This window comes from Pongo pygmaeus, chromosome 23 (genome assembly GCF_028885625.2).
Source record: "Pongo pygmaeus isolate AG05252 chromosome 23, NHGRI_mPonPyg2-v2.0_pri, whole genome shotgun sequence".
Classification (NCBI taxonomy): Eukaryota; Metazoa; Chordata; class Mammalia; order Primates; family Hominidae; genus Pongo; species Pongo pygmaeus.
Genome location: NC_085931.1, coordinates 34,542,747 through 34,557,562, shown reverse-complemented (window position 1 = coordinate 34,557,562; position 14,816 = coordinate 34,542,747). Strand labels below are relative to the sequence as shown.

Sequence of the window (14,816 nt, the reverse complement as noted above, 5' to 3'; positions counted from 1 at the left end):
GTTGCAATATTCAGAATCCTTCTTTTCAGCCTTTTTTGGAAAATATGGTAGGATACTGTTAACTCTAAACACCCTGCTGTGGAGTAGAACAGCTGAATTTATTCCTGTCATCTGAGTGTAAGATTGTATCCATTTCCCAGTTCCTGCCTGGACTCCCCAACCCCCAGCCTCTATTCACCACTGTGGAACTTTCTACTTCTAGGAGATAAAGTCATTTAGAGAGAAAGTTGATCTCATTCTCACATGTATGAAATCATGCTGTGTTTGTCTTTCTCTTCCTGGCTCATTTCGTTGAAGGTCGTGTCCTCCAGGTTTCTGCATGTTGTTGCAGATGACGTGATTTCATGAATTTCTATGACAGAGAGGATTCCATTGTGTACTGCAGTTACTTTATCCCTTTATCTGTGCATGAACAGGTAGGTGGATTGGATACCTTCGCTATTGTGAATAGTGATTCAATCGCCATAGGAATGCCAATATCTCTTCAACATAACAGATTTCATGTGCTTTCTGTGTATAACCAGCAGTGGGATTGCTATGTGAATGGGTATTTGTAATGTAAAATGTTTAAGGCACCTTCAACTCTTTCACTTTGTGTGTATAGTAATGTACATTCCCACCAATAGTGTATAAATTGTCTTTTTCTGCATTTCTACGTTGGCCACTGCCTGTGAACGTATGGGTTTTTTGTTGTTTTGGGTAAGTTTCATTCTAATTAGAGTGAGAGGTATCTGAGTGTGGTTTGCACTTAGACATTGGTGTGAGGATTAGTGAAGTTGAGCAACTTCTCTTTCACCTGTCAGTCAATTTCATGTTTTCCTTTCAGATGTGCCTGTTCAGGTTCTTCACCCAGTTTTAGCTTGGGTATTAGGTTTTGTTCATTTTCCCAGTTAGACTGGTGTTAGTTTCTCATACATGTTAGATAACAACCCCTTTCACAGACATGATTCTGCTGAACTTTCTTTCAATCTGTAGGATGCCTTCTTTAATGGTTCATTGTTTCTCTTCCCCATGCGGAAGCTCTAAAATGATGTATAGTCCCATGTGTTTGTATTCACATTTGTTAGCAGTGATTTTTGTGTCCCATCCAAAAAGAACAAAAAAAAAAGCAATAAAAAGTATTGCCAAATCAATTGCATGGTCTAAGGGTTTCTTGCCATCGGTAATTTTTGCTTTTGTTTTCTTTCCTTTTTGCAAACTGCATGCATAGATACAAGTTTTGGTGAAATAGAAACTCCCACTTTTCTTATAGGAGCTTTGCGGCTCCAGGACTGGATTTAGGTGTTTATTTTGTGTTGATTTGGGGGTATTATATTTCAGACCCTGAAATGTTGATTTCTTTGGCTTGTTTTTGTCTGATATACCACAGTGGGGGTTGTGTTCAAATTAAGCTGTGGGACATCCTTTAGATACTGGGTTCAAACAATTGTCTCCTTCCTTGATATTCACTTAGGGGAGAGGTGTCACAAAGTCTGGGAAGATCCGCAGTGGAAAAAAGTTTATCTGTATTTCGTGGAGACTGATGGCCAGCTCCCTTCTGCACAGGATTTCTGGAGAAGGCCAGCCTTACCACTTGTTTAAATACCTCCCATCTCCAGCCCTTCAGTAAATATTTAAGTGATTCATTAAACATTTAAACCTTAAGAAAGTAGAATAACCCAATGGAAGTTGATTTTAACTAGAATTTAAGTTTGAGAGTAGCTGGTCAGTAGAACAAGTGTGGTAGATTGGGTGACATACTGTGGTATTTAAGGGTTTTTTTTTGGTTGTTGTTGTTGTTTTCCTTAAACAAAGTGAACAATAATTAATTTGAATAAAGAAGGAAAACATTAAATGGTTGGCATGCGTAACATGAATGCTATTCCATTACTTGTTCAGCCATAGCCTCAATTTGACATGCTAGACTGTGAATCCTAAAGACTGGTATAGGGTTACCACACTGCAGTTACTTTTCTCATTCCAACAACTATAGAACATTTTGAATAGTGTTTTAAAATTTTATTTTAATGAAAGTTAAGAAAAAACGCTTACTTATACACTAAAGAAAATAAACATAAAATGGTCTCCCGCCTGACTCGCAAAAGTCCCATGGCCTGATCCTGGCCAGCAGGAGCAGTTGGTGATGAGGATCCGGGGCAAGATGCAGCTGAGCTGCCAGCCTCCTAGATGTGCTTCCCTGGGGTCCACGGTGTGGGTGAAAGTTGGTGCAGAGCCGGTGTTCTGGCCAGCATCCCGGTGGGTTCCTAGCCACTGCAGGATGTTGCTGGCCTACTGGGATTCGGGCTCCAGCTGGCAAGACAGCTTGTAGCTGCAGGATAGAGAAGCAGCTGTGAGGCCACCATGAGCCACACATCAGGTCTCCTCTCAGTGCCTGCCCAGCTGGAATCCTGGGTCCCCAGCGGACCCCATGCAACAGGGCTTGATGCTGGCCATAGGCTCTCTGCAGCTGGCCATGGGAGAGCCTCCTCTAGGCCAGGTGGAGTGGCTCACACCTGTAATGTCAGTACTTTGGGAGGCTGAGGTGTGTGGATTGCTTGAGGCCAGGAGTTTGAGACCAGCCTGGACATCATCATGAAACCCCATCTATACCAGAACAAGAACAGCAGAACTAGCGGACATGGTGGTGTACAGCAGTACTCCCAGCTGCTTGGGAGGCTGAGGAAGGGCTTGAGCCCAGGAGGCAGACATTGCAGTGAGCAGAGATGGTGACACTGCAGTGCAGCCTGGGCAACAGAGCCAGACCATGTTAAAAAAAAAAAAATGGAGAGCCTTCTCCCACCCTCTGCCCATCTGCTACACCCTCACCTCTCCTTGTCACTGAGCTGCTCCATTCTTGGGAAATAGGTGACAAATTTCTCAAGAGGCCGAAGCCTGTAATTCATGGCAGCCACTTGGAGCAGCTGCATTTCCTGCAGAACTCGGACCTCCTAGAGACAGAGGACAGGATGCTGACAGGGCCTGGGTGGAAGATGCTGAGGGGGCCTTTGGCAGGCAGGGAGAAGGGGCTGGTCCCTGGGGCAGTTTTCTGAAAAGGTCCCATGCAGCCCCCAGCCTGTCCTCAGAGTTGGATGTAAAGAGCCCCTCCTGCAGGAGTTGGTCTTTGATTCCAATGCCTTTCCCACTTTCTCCACTGGGATAGTTCTCCTCCTGCTGTATGTGTCAAACCCTCCCAGTAAACCTAAGATGTAGATGTTGGAGCCAGGGAGCGTCCTGCCCAGGGTGGACTGTGACATCCACATCCCCACCCTCATCCAACGTGAGTGCCCCAGCTGCTCACCTTCCTCCTCTTGTTGGTGTTGCCCTGGAAGGCAGACAGAGTCCATCAGAAAGGCCCCTGGCCCACAACCAGCCCCCCACCCCCACCCCTTCCCACACTGCACTACTGCCAGGGCCACCAGGGTCAGGGGATGTGCACATGACAGGACTTGCACCTGCCTCAGGCTCCGGGCTCTAGAGCAGGGGGCATGGGAGCTGAGGCCCAGGGATCTTCTGCCCCAACCCTCTCTGATGACAGACAGGGAAACTGAGGTCTCTCATAGAAAGAAAGCGCTCAGTGACCCTGCAACTGCCTGCCCTTGGAGAGGCTCAATTTCACCCTCCTATTACGGGACCGCCCTAGGGAGAGGCTGAGTCCAGCTCAGCCCACACCTCAGCAGCTTTGCAGTCAGGCAGCTCTGCAGCTTCACCACTCAGGAATAGGGACTGGTGGCTGCCATGGAGCCTCCATCACTCAGAGGTGATGAGATGGGCCTGACATCCCCACCCACAGGAGCAGCTGTGAGGCTCTCAGGAGAGGAGGTTTGCCAAGGGCTGAGATCTAAAGGCTGGGTCCAGGACCCTCTTCTCCCAAACCTCAGGATCCTGGTTCCCAAGCACCCTGCCCCAGGCTCACTCACGTCCAGATCGTCCGGGATGGCCGAATCCAACCTGTTTAACTCAGTCAGAAACTCCCCCAGGAAGGGGACCACACCCTGTGCCAAGGAGGGGTGGGGAGGTGGGAGGGGTAGCGGTGATGAGTATTGGCACTCAGGTGCTTGCCCAAGGTCCTGTCCCATGAAATCCCATCAGCCCCTGTCTCCCAGAACCCCCCTCCCCAGGTCTCCCGGTTGGAGCAGCCACAGACCCTGAGCTGCCTTTCCCAATTCTCTGCCGCCTCTATCCCAGCTGATCTCCAAGTCTAGCAAGCACTCCTAGTTACCTCTATGGTGGGATTTTAACAAGTCACAAGGGCCTGTGGTCCCAGCCTTACCCTTCCCCACAACCACTCTGAGTCCAGCTTTCCCAGACCCTTGCTCTGGTCTCTCAAATGGAGGTTTTCCAGGCCCAGTGGCCACAGGAGGACAGGGCTGGGGAGGAAGCCCCCGCTCTCTTGATATGGAGGCCTCCAGCTGGCAGGGAAAGGAGCCCTGTCCTCTGATCCCCTGCAGTCCCTCCATGCCACAGGCTCACTCACCTTCTTCTGCCTCCGCAGCCTCATCTGGGCTCTCTGGGGGTTCCTCTCCTGGGTGGCCACCTTAAAGCTCCCCGCCTGCCAGGTGTCAGGGGCAGGGACAGTGAGGTTCTCCTCCCTTCCCCCAGTTACACCCCAGCCACCCCACACTTGGATCCCCAGGGACTGACGTGAGTCACCTGGCACAGTGCTCATACCACTGGCCCAGCTCCACACTCTCTGTGTGTGTCACCCAATCATGCAGCCAGGCCTCCCTGAGACTGTTTCCTCTTCTGTAAAGAGTGATGAAAACCACAGCTACCTCACAGGGCCTCCTGAGTGCTCAGTTTCCTGTAGCTGTTGCCATTGTTCTCACCCTCATCCGTCTGAGGAAGAACCAGGCAGGAGCACCCTCAAATTGCTTTCTTTTCTTGAACCTCATTTCCACCCTGTGAGGCTTGCACTACAGGCTCAGCATCCCTTCATTTTCCAGATGAGGAGACAGAGGCACAGAGCAGTCAGTGACTCCCCAGCGCCCCAAGAGAGAGGACACCTCCTCCCCCTCCTGGAGGCTCTGTCTCAGCTGCCTTCACCCCGCATCCTAGCACCACCACCCATCAGGGTCATGTTCTCTGGAGTCTCTAAGTGTCTAGGTCTCCAGCCAGGCACAGTTGTGATGGGAAAGGGACAGGGCATTTTAGGGGACCTGGTTAAGTGGTGCCTGCCTATCCCAGCCCCACAGGAGTCTCTGCCACACAAACTGGGTTTAAGCCATGCCAACAGTTTTGCCTCGCCCATGATCCCCCAGGGGAGCTCCTCGCACAGAACTCTCTCTTCTTCCACTCAGGAAGTGGCCTCCTGAGGCGCCATCTCTGACTGACATGTCAGGGTTTTCCAGAATCCTGGGTGGGGTGACCTTTGCCTTCTCATTTGCATGGAAGATTCTGAGATCTGGTCAGGGAGGATCCCCTAGGAATGCATGAATCCCCCAGATACTTGTCATGAGCATGTGTCGCTGCTAACTGGTGAGAATCCTGTGACATGACCGTTTTTGGGTGTCTGCAAAGAGCAGAGCAGGGAGTCCTAGCACACACATACATCTGTCCTGAGTATGCCCATTGGTACCCAAAGCTGGGTGGTCCACTGGAGTCCCTGGCACATGAGCTTCCTCTGTTTTCATTCCCCCTCTCCCCCAGTGTGAGCAGAGGCCCCCTGCCCATGGAGGTGCACTGCAGAGAGAAGCAGCAGCAGAGGCCTGGCTTCCTGAGGAATTGCTGGCCAGTTTGAGGAAAGAAGAAAGTCCCACCTACCATGACCATCTGCCAGCCTGGAGGAAGCTCCATGCCAGCAGCATGGATCAGCATGGGAGCCAGAGCCCTGCTAATGCTGCAGCTCATCACCCCCACTCAGCAGCCCAGCAGCCCAGCAGCCATTGCCACATCAGATTTCCAGGGCCTTCTGCCCCCATGCCCCCACGTGCCCCCACGTGCCTATGGATCCACACACCTCTCTTCCTGTTGGCCCAAGGTAGGCATGGAGGGAATTTTTCAAGTCCACTTTTACTAGGTAAGTCAAAATAAAACAAAATAACCATTCCACACCTGGTCCAATGCCCTTCCAAACTCACTCTTTTCTCTGACCCTTAAACACTTGTCCCGCATCTCCCAGGCTCCACTGTACCTTGATCAGCAGGTCCCTCTTTACTGCAGTGTCTTTTTTGCCGAGTTCTTTTAGATCTTTCATACTTTTGCTATGGGCAGAGGAAAGAAAGAAGGGTAAATTTGGGAATCAGGGGAGATTTATGGGTTCCAATCCCTTTTGTTTGAAAACTCAGTGAATCCCAGCTTACTGGGTGAGAGTTTTCAGTGGGGTCCTCTGATCACAAGGGCTCCAGAGGACCAGGGTGGGACCTCTCATGCTCCTCCCCTGGGCCCCATCTCCACTTCACATAAACCACCTGCGTGTTTACAGTTAGCTTTCAGTCGGATACAGTGACACTTCTGGGTACAAACACCTGAAAGCCTCCAGTTGGCTCCAGTCTGTTCCTGAGGGTTAAAAAACCTTAGTCCTGAGTTGGAAATCCTTGCCTAGGAGTCCAGGGCAGCTTGGTGACCACACCCACCAGCCCATCCCTGCCTCCAGTGTCCCTGGTCTCCAAGAACCTTTCAGAGTCATTGAGGGCACATGGGGAGACCTATGGGTCCCTAGGTCAACCCTGATGCTCCCGTGGAGAGAACCCTCCTCACCTGGACATTCCTGCCCACGTCTTGTGTAGCCGATGTATTGGGTTGCTGCGCAGAGCAGAGACGATGGCGTGCACCGAGAAGTTGTTGAGGCTTAGGCACTCCTGGAGAGGGAAGAGTGAGCTGTGAGGTCCAGAGGTGGAGTCCGGCCCACTTCAGCCTCAGCTCCCTCTGCTGAGATCTCCCCTCCTGGATGAAGCAGAGGCCTGGGGAGCCTCAGGAGGGCAGACCTGGGACTGAGTGAATGTCACTCATCTAGGAAGATTTTAGTTCAACCCAAGGCAGAGCCCAGATCGGAAGTGAGCAGCCACCACTGGGCCGTGGGAGTGAAGGTGAGAGAAGCTCTGGCAAGAAGGGCCTAGGGGATGTGTAGGGCTCAGGCCAGAGATACAGATGCTGATCCTGAAAGCCGATGGGGGAAAAGAGGAAGTTCCCCATTTTTAAAGAGGGAATCCTCAGGCGCAACCATAGCTTACCCTGGCCACCTTGATCCAGTGCTCCACCACCCTGGCCCTGTCCCGGGCCCTCATGCCGTGGTTCCCGAGGCAGGAGGTGGTGACACAGTTGGTGAGCCTGTTGAAGTGTGCGATGGTGGCATGAACTGTCGGTGCCACATGCTCATTCCCCTTCTTATGTCGTTGGCCCCAGATGGAGCCCAAGCATTCATAGAGCACCACTTGAACAGCTCCAAGCATTCATAGAGCACTTCTTGAATTGCTCCTTTGGGGGAGGAGGAGAGTGTCATGGACACAGCACACCCCAGCTCAGTCACCCACAGTCCCACACAGGGACTGAGCTCACAGTCATCCATGGTCTCTGGCAGGAACAGAGCTGGAGCTCAGAAAGCTTTAAAATGGGCTCCAGACTTGTGGGAGTCCCTGGGTTTGGTTTTCTGCCAAACACCGAGGGCCCTGAATGCATCATGGCCCAGAACCCAACAAGGGTGGGAAGAGAGAGTGACATTTTCTCCCAGGCCATCCTTACTCCAAGAACTAGAAGGTGGCTCAGGCCTGCCCATCCTGAGGCCTCGTCTTTCTCCAATTCCAATCAGCCCTCTACTCCTTCTCTCCATACCGGTGCACTTTCCTTGTGGCAGCTGCAACTGTGGGCTCTGTTTGGGTGTCTGCCGTAGAATCTAGTATGCATCAGGTACCTAATAAGCGCTGAGGGTAGTGAGGTTCCTGAGCAGCTGGGTGAGTGACTCATGGCCCTGCCTGCCCCACAGTGAGCACCTGCCCTGCCCTGCTTTCTGTCTATCCCCTGTCGTTCAATCTGCACAGTCACTCTGTGCAGCTGGTATGGTCAATGTCCCATCTCTGCTGTCCACATGCAGACAGGGAAGGCTTGTGGGTAAGGAAACTCACCCAGATCCCATAGTTGGTAAGAAGTGGAGCTGAAATTGGACCCAGGGCATTGTCTGCTCCTCAGGGAGAGGCTGGTCTGAGACAGCTGGTGCCAGAGACACAGCCTGCAAAGCCCAGCTGCTCGCCACATCCATGAGGGTCAGCTGCTCTGCCAGCTGCCTGGGAGGGAAGGTCATCATGTCAGGCAGCTCCTCACTGGGTTGGTTCTTTACAGTCCTGGGACAAGGACAGGGGGACTCCGGGGCTGTGTGTGGCTCCAGCACTGTCCCTGGTGGGGGCCCTTTCCCTGGTGCTGGTGCTGGCCCTGGTGCTGAATGTAGATATCCTGGTGCACCCAGGGCTGCCGGTGACTCTGGCTCCAGAGCAGGCCCCAGGTCCACCAGCAGTGGTGGTGCTGGCTCCAGGGCCAGCATTGTTAATACCTGTTGCCCAGGAGGTGGAGCAAGATCTGGAAAAGGAGAAAAGGTCACCACACCAGTCATTTTTCACTGGGCTTTCCAAGCACAGAAATGGCTGGGTGGAATTTAAGGGAATTATAGCCCCAAAACACCACCCCCAGAAAGTCTTCCAGACTGCAAGCCCCCTCACCATCTGGCTTGGCCTCCTTGGGCTCCGGAAGCACCAACTGGCCTAGGACAATTTCCTGATGGTCCTCCAAGCCCAGTCCAGGCCAGGCAAAGTTTTTGAAGGCCAGCTTTGTCCAGAAAGATGACTGTTGCAGGGACTGATAGCAAGCTGAAGAGTTTTCTGGGGGCCAGGTGAACAAAATGGAGGTGGTGGTGCTGGTGATGGAGTGGACAGCTGAGTCAGAGGCCTGGCCTTCTCCCACACAACCCTCCAGGGCACCCTTGCATGGTTCGGGGTCCCTGGCCTCTTGCTGCCTGTGTAGAGGACAGCCCCACCCTACCCCAAGCCATCAGTACTATCCTGGAAGGGGCAGATCTGCCCATGCAGCAGGGCTGTACAGACCCCTGTGTGCCCTGGCGTCCCACTGACATTCTCTTCCCAAAGGCCCTGGAGCACAGCACTGTGCACCTGGGCACTCAAGACGGCAGCTCCAGGAAGATTTGTGAGCAGCTTCCTCATCAAAGCTCTAGCTCCGGGTCCCCTGGTCCTGGGGTTAGGAGGGGAGGGGCAGATGTCTGATGGAGGAGGACAGGGAGAACTTGGAAGCCACGGTGCTGGGGATGAGTCTCTCAGTTGCCAGCTGTGACCCCAGCCTCCCCTCTCCTTTGCAGGGGACCTAAGTCTCCATTTACAGAACTCACTATTTGCCTCTTGTGGGGGAAGTCTCCAGATGTCAGCCTTGTCTTGGGAATTATAAGAAGTATGAGCCCCAGGGCTCCTTTAGTCTCTCCCCAGCCAGAGTCCACATATTTTCCCCCATGTTTTGTGGGTGAAAAGGCCCTTTAGAACCCTAAATTCACCCAGTTTATACTTGTTGCTGGGCTCCGTCATTCTAGTCAGAATCTGGGAGGATGCCACCATACATAGAGGAGGCCACGAGGGTTTCACCTCTAACATTCTGTAGATATGACTTGTTCATTCTGTCTACTGTGAGCACCTGACTCTGAGTAGAATCGAGGCCCAGGGATTGTCATCTGCTTTGCTTATGAAATTATGCCAAGCCACAAAAAGAGCGATGCATAAATGAGGTGTTTTGTATGTATGTGTGGAATGAGTGAACCCCAACCATTGGAGAACCCCAGTGAGCCCCTCCAGATGTCTGAGTGGGCCTGTGACTCCTTTTTCAGCACCAAGGGACCTGTCTTCTGTCTGTGTCAAGGAGAAAGACCAGCCGGAAGGAATCTCAGACATCCTTTACCAATGGCATCGCAGACTTGCTTTCTATGTGTTTTTCCAAACAGCGAGGGATATGGGCCGTTGAGGCAGAATGCTGAGAGCTGCTTCAGTGAGGGGGAAGAGAAAAGTAATAAACATGAATCACAGCACCCCCAGCAGGTTTTCCAGAGTTTTTTGCTCTTGGAACTCCTTTGTTTGCCGTCTCTTGGATCATTCAGTCTCTACAAGAACCCTGTGAGGTTCGTCTTCTCACTACTCCCTGTTCCAGAGGAGCCAACCAAGGCTCGGAGAGCTGCATCTTCAAGACAGAGCCAGTAGGGGAGAGAGGCACCTCCATGCCTTGGAGGGGATGGACACTCACCTTCTAACCAGTAGTTCCAAAAAGTGTGGCACGGTGATAAAGTCCCAGTAGGGGCCCAGGCAGGTGGCATAGGAGGAGGTGGGTTTAGTTAGAAAGGCTGGAAACAGGGACTCCAACAGCTTCTCCCCTGTGCTGGGCTGGAAAGTTGGCATCCTGCAGACCTCATTTTCATACTAGGGGGAGAAGGAGGGACATGGGAGTCAGTGCTAACACCTTGAACCACCAGAGGATCGGGATCTGGAACTCATACCAAGAAACACCAACCCTTCAGGGACTTGTGCATGTGGAGAACCTGGGTGCCCATTGTGAAAAGCGTTCTAGCCTTTCAAAGTAACATTGAATCTGAGGATAGAGAATGATAAAATGATTCATGCCTTCAAGGCATCATCCCAGTGTTTGTCAGCTGTGAGGCAATGGCACCCTCTGTATCAACAGCCTGCATGAAGAACATCATCCCTGCAATCCTCAAAAATCATCCTCACGGTGGAGAAGAGAACACGTGGGCTTTTGGATGTCAAATGGCTGCTCAGCAGCACCTGGGTCAGAAGTGAGCACCTTTCACAGGAGGACTGGATGAAATTCCCTCTAGGCCATCTGAGGCTCCACTTCTGATATGGAGAGGAAGGGCCTGGGGAGGCCTCATCCCCTCCTCATTTCAGTGACAGCACACAGGACAAGACGCTCTAGAAGAACCCTTTGACTTAAAGGGATATGATTGTTTTTGTTCTTTTAACATGAACGTGAGTCTGGAGAAACAGCTATGGCCATCCCAGCCCTGGCCAAGGGGAAAATGCCGGAAGACTCCAGGGTGGGAGGAAGCTCATCCCAAGGCCCAGGATCTGCGAGGTGACTCGGGGAAGAGAAAACGCAGGCAGCTATTGAACCCATGAAAGGTTATGCAGATGTATGTTTGAAACTGGAAATGAAACAAGGTGATTTTCTCTGCCACACAGACAGCAGATTGGCAAAAAGTTAAAAGCATGTTAGTATTCAGGGGAGGCTGCGTTCAGAGAAGCAGCTACCTTCAGAGGCTGCTGGTGACCGTGTGACCAGCTGGAGCCCTTTTGGAAAGTCAACTGGCTAGAGCTGTTGAAAGTTGATATCTGCATATCCTTTCACCCAGATATCCCTTTCCTGGGTGTCTGTCTTCTGCAGGGGATTTGTATATTTTATGGGTTGAATTGTGTCCCCTCCCCCAAATGTAAATGTTTCTATTCTCAACCCCAGAGACTCAGAATGTGACTGTGTCTGGACACAGAATACTCCAAGAGGTAATTCAGGTGAGGTGAGTTCATTAGGGTGGCCCCTAATTTAATATGCCTGGGGTTCTTACAAGGAGAGGGGGTCAGCGCACAGAGAAGTTCAAGAGAAGACCCTGTGCTGACCGAGATAGAAGTCTGCCATCTCCAAGGCAAGGAGACAGGCCCAGAGAAACCACCCCAGGCTGACAGCTTGACGTTGGACTTCCAGTCTCCAGAATTGTGAGGAACCAGATTTCTGTGGTTCAGTCAGCGTGCCATGTTATGGCAGCCCTGGCAAACTGCTCCAGCCTATTAGGACACACATAGGATTATGCTCCTTGTAGAAAGGCTGCCTTGAAAGGGAATTTTATCAAGACAGGCTCCACCAGCACTGAGAGGCTGACCCACTGTGGAAAATGCTCTCCCTTAAGGAATGTTCCAATGACATGTGAGGTTCCAGCTCCTGCCTGATGGGGCTACAGGAATGAGTTCTGTGAGATGACACTTTAAAGACAAATGCATAGAGTGGCTTCACCTTCTTTTGTTGTAATCAACACCCCCCCCCCCACCTTGTTAGTGTAAAAGTATTGGATTTTAAGTCCTGGAGGAGGTCTGGCAGGGCAACGGAGCTGCCTGTTGCCAGAGATACACTTAAGGTGGGGAGTTAAAATGATAACAGTATGAGTACGTTGCTACAATGTTACCCTTGTACTCAATTCTTGTAGCAACATGCTGAGATACTCCTGGCATAGCATAAAGTGAAAACAGAAGGATTTTCTGATCTTCCTCTGATAGGTGAAAGGGACTTTGCCTATAACCAAGTTGCCAGTGGGGACTAATGGCAGCCAGATTCCTTTGGGAGGGGACAGTGGATCACTCAAGTGGGAATACACTAGGACGGAGCTTAGGGAGTCCCCATATTCGTGTCTGAGTCCTTGGCCCACCCTGGTTTTCTCGAGTCCCTGCCTGTGGAGACCCTTCTGTGCCCAATCTCACCCCAGACCAGCACTGGTCGTGGTTGGTGGTGTGGTGCACCTGCCCTTCTTCGAAGATGGAGAAATTGAATCCATCCAACAGCTCCTGCTTGATCTGCTATGTGGAGCTCTGCAAAGAGAGAGCCCGAGAGCCGGGCCAAGAGGTGTCAGTGACCTGTCTGGCTGACCCCACAGTGGGACACCCCCATTAGAACTCCTCTCTGGTGCCCCCCACCCCCACACACACACACAAGATTTGGCACATAGGAGCATCTGCATAGACCTCCAGCCAGAGAAGCTTGAGGTCTCTGGCAGATGACAGCTTGAGGACTTGGGATTCAGATCTGAGCAGACAAACTGTGTCCTTGACACTCACCTTCCCATCCTGCCAGGCATGGCCTGGGCTGTGAACCTGACAAACCTACCAGGCTCCAAAGACCTGACAACCTCCCTGCTCCTGTCTAGGGAGGGCCTCTCATCTCCTGTTTTCCCCAAACACATGGGGAGGGGCTTGGGGCTGCCCTGATGGGCACAGCTGAGGCCTGGCCTGGACGGGCCTGCCCTGGGCCCTTTGTTACCTGTGGGTGCCTTCTGGCAAAGGGCCAGAGGCGTCGAGGGTGAGGGTTGAACCAATGCCTATATTCTTGGGAACGACTCTCATTTTGGCCTCTTCTGTGACGAGGAGGTCAGCAGCATGTCAGGACACAGCAGGAGAACATGTTGTTCTCTCGAGCATCGCCTACAAGGTGAGCTGGAAATGGGACTGTCTCTAGAATTTGGGTGCCTAGTTACCAGAATTGTCAGCAAGGAAGTGAGGTCACATCTTGTAGGTTCCATCCTGTAAGCTCTTCCTTTGCATAAGTCCTACTCAAAGGCGCCTCTGGGCTTCTGACCGCTCACCCTCCCCCGTCAACTCCTTACGTATTCACCATTATGAAAAAGTGTGCCCCTTTAGCACCTTGGGAAGACCTGGATATAACCAGGGTCCCAGGTTTGAGGAGACAGTGCTGGGTCAAGCAACCTTTATCTTAGCAGTTGTGAGACCCTAGAGAACTCCTTTGCTGTTTTGGGGTCTCCCCAGCGTGCGCAATGGGGCTTATGCTAGCATCTCCTTCCTAGGGAACTCATGAGACGTGTTTGAGATAAATATTTAAAAACTCATGATGTGGTGTTCCCTGTAGATATTTCACACACTTAGAGATGGGAGAAATACAAGAAGGGGTGATAGGTAGCATGGAATACAACTCCAATGGGCCTGGGGTCCACAGTGTGATCTCAGGAAAAGACACTTTTGCTCTGGGCCTTGTCTTTCATGCTGCACCAGTAGAGGTTGAGATTAAATGAAATTCAGACATCCTCCTCCCATGACATTGCACCTTCCAGTGCCTTCCCATTTTATTTAGACCAAGACCGTGTGCCTCATCTCAGCCTAGGGTGGGCAGCATCCACATAGACAGCACTGAGGGGTTAGTGACTCCCTTCTGAATGATGGAATATGACACAGATGATGGAATAGCACTTCTGGGCTACTTCAGGCTATTACAGCAAAGAGCCATAATGGCCCGGGGAGCTCATCAGAAACAGGATTGTATTTCTCCCAGTTCCAGAGGCTGGAAGTTGGATATCAGAGTACCAGCCTTGTCGGGCTTAGTGGTGACACTGCCGCCCCAGTCACTGAGCTTTTACAGGTGCTGTCCTTTCCTTGGAGGATGGCTCAACTTTAGGAGCATGGGTAGACCTCCATTCAAAGCCCAGCTCCCCCTTGTAGCTTGGTGATCGTGAGGAAGTCATAGAACATCCCTGTGCCTGTTTTCTCCTCTGAGAAATGGTGTTAGTGAGAATTTCTTCCCTTTTTAATCACAGAAAATAAAGCATGCAAAGAAGTTAACATGGTGCCATTGGGCAGAGAGTAAGAGCCCAGCAAACAAGAGAGATCAGCTTGCCTACATCAGTGGCAAGGAGTGCGGAGAGTTGGTGAGGCTGGGGCAGGAAGCAGGCCAGCCTACCAGAGCCCAGGAACAGGTGAACGGCAAGAGTGAGCTCCTCACCCTGAAGTCTCAGGGGACACAGGCATGCAGGGGCTGTGGGGAGCACAATCATCAGGGCTGCTCTTGTTCCCCTGGTTCCCTCCATATCTGACGTGGACCCAGGGCCCCCTCTCCCTGTGTTTCCTCTCTGCCCTGCTTTCTTCCTGGCTGCCCTCCCAGGACTCATTTTTGGACCTGGTCAGGTGGAGTCTTGAGGCAACTATAGGCCTATTAATAACTCCTCTGATGTTCAACCTGCCATTTGTTGAGACCTCTGAGCTTAGTCAGAAATCTGCTCCTGCTGGGATCCGAGAGAGGGCTGGAGGGAGCTGACAGTGCAATGGCAGTTTTCCCTGGGGAAGCCACTCCAGGGC

At 51.7% G+C, this 14,816-nt stretch overlaps 1 protein-coding gene across 4 annotated transcripts; it reads right to left on the bottom strand.

Annotated features, from left to right (window-relative positions):
- Positions 1-1,980: 1,980 nt before the first annotated feature.
- On the bottom strand, positions 1,981-13,180 carry LOC129022951 (ral-GDS-related protein-like). 4 transcript variants are annotated; one of them, XM_054469324.1, is made up of 13 exons: positions 12,994-13,174; positions 12,438-12,545; positions 10,201-10,373; positions 8,625-8,818; positions 8,037-8,484; positions 7,149-7,392; positions 6,676-6,776; positions 6,110-6,179; positions 4,454-4,528; positions 3,897-3,971; positions 3,278-3,301; positions 2,806-2,927; positions 1,981-2,308 (listed from the first exon to the last, which is right to left on the bottom strand). In XM_054469324.1, the coding sequence occupies exons 6-13, from the start codon at positions 7,365-7,367 to the stop codon at positions 2,269-2,271; spliced, it is 726 nt and encodes a 241-aa protein (XP_054325299.1). In that variant the 5' UTR covers positions 7,368-7,392; positions 8,037-8,484; positions 8,625-8,818; positions 10,201-10,373; positions 12,438-12,545; positions 12,994-13,174; the 3' UTR covers positions 1,981-2,268. The 4 variants fall into 4 exon arrangements, with proteins under 4 accessions (XP_054325299.1, XP_054325298.1, XP_054325297.1 ...); XM_054469323.1 differs by lacking the exon at positions 8,625-8,818 and having other exon boundaries at positions 12,994-13,180; XM_054469322.2 differs by having other exon boundaries at positions 8,625-10,373; positions 12,994-13,163.
- Between the last annotated feature and the right edge of the window lie 1,636 nt (positions 13,181-14,816).

Bases quoted from the DNA above. Each gene is read 5' to 3' on its own strand.
- LOC129022951 (XM_054469325.1), bottom strand. From the start codon at position 9,122: ATGAGGAAGCTGCTCACAAATCTTCCTGGAGCTGCCGTCTTGAGTGCC. The intron at 8,485-8,624 runs GTGAGGGGGCTT...CTCCTTTTCCAG, and splicing joins CAAGGAGGCCAAGCCAGATG to ATCTTGCTCCACCTCCTGGG. The intron at 3,972-4,453 runs GTGAGTGAGCCT...TCCTTGGCACAG, and splicing joins GGCTGCGGAGGCAGAAGAAG to GGTGTGGTCCCCTTCCTGGG.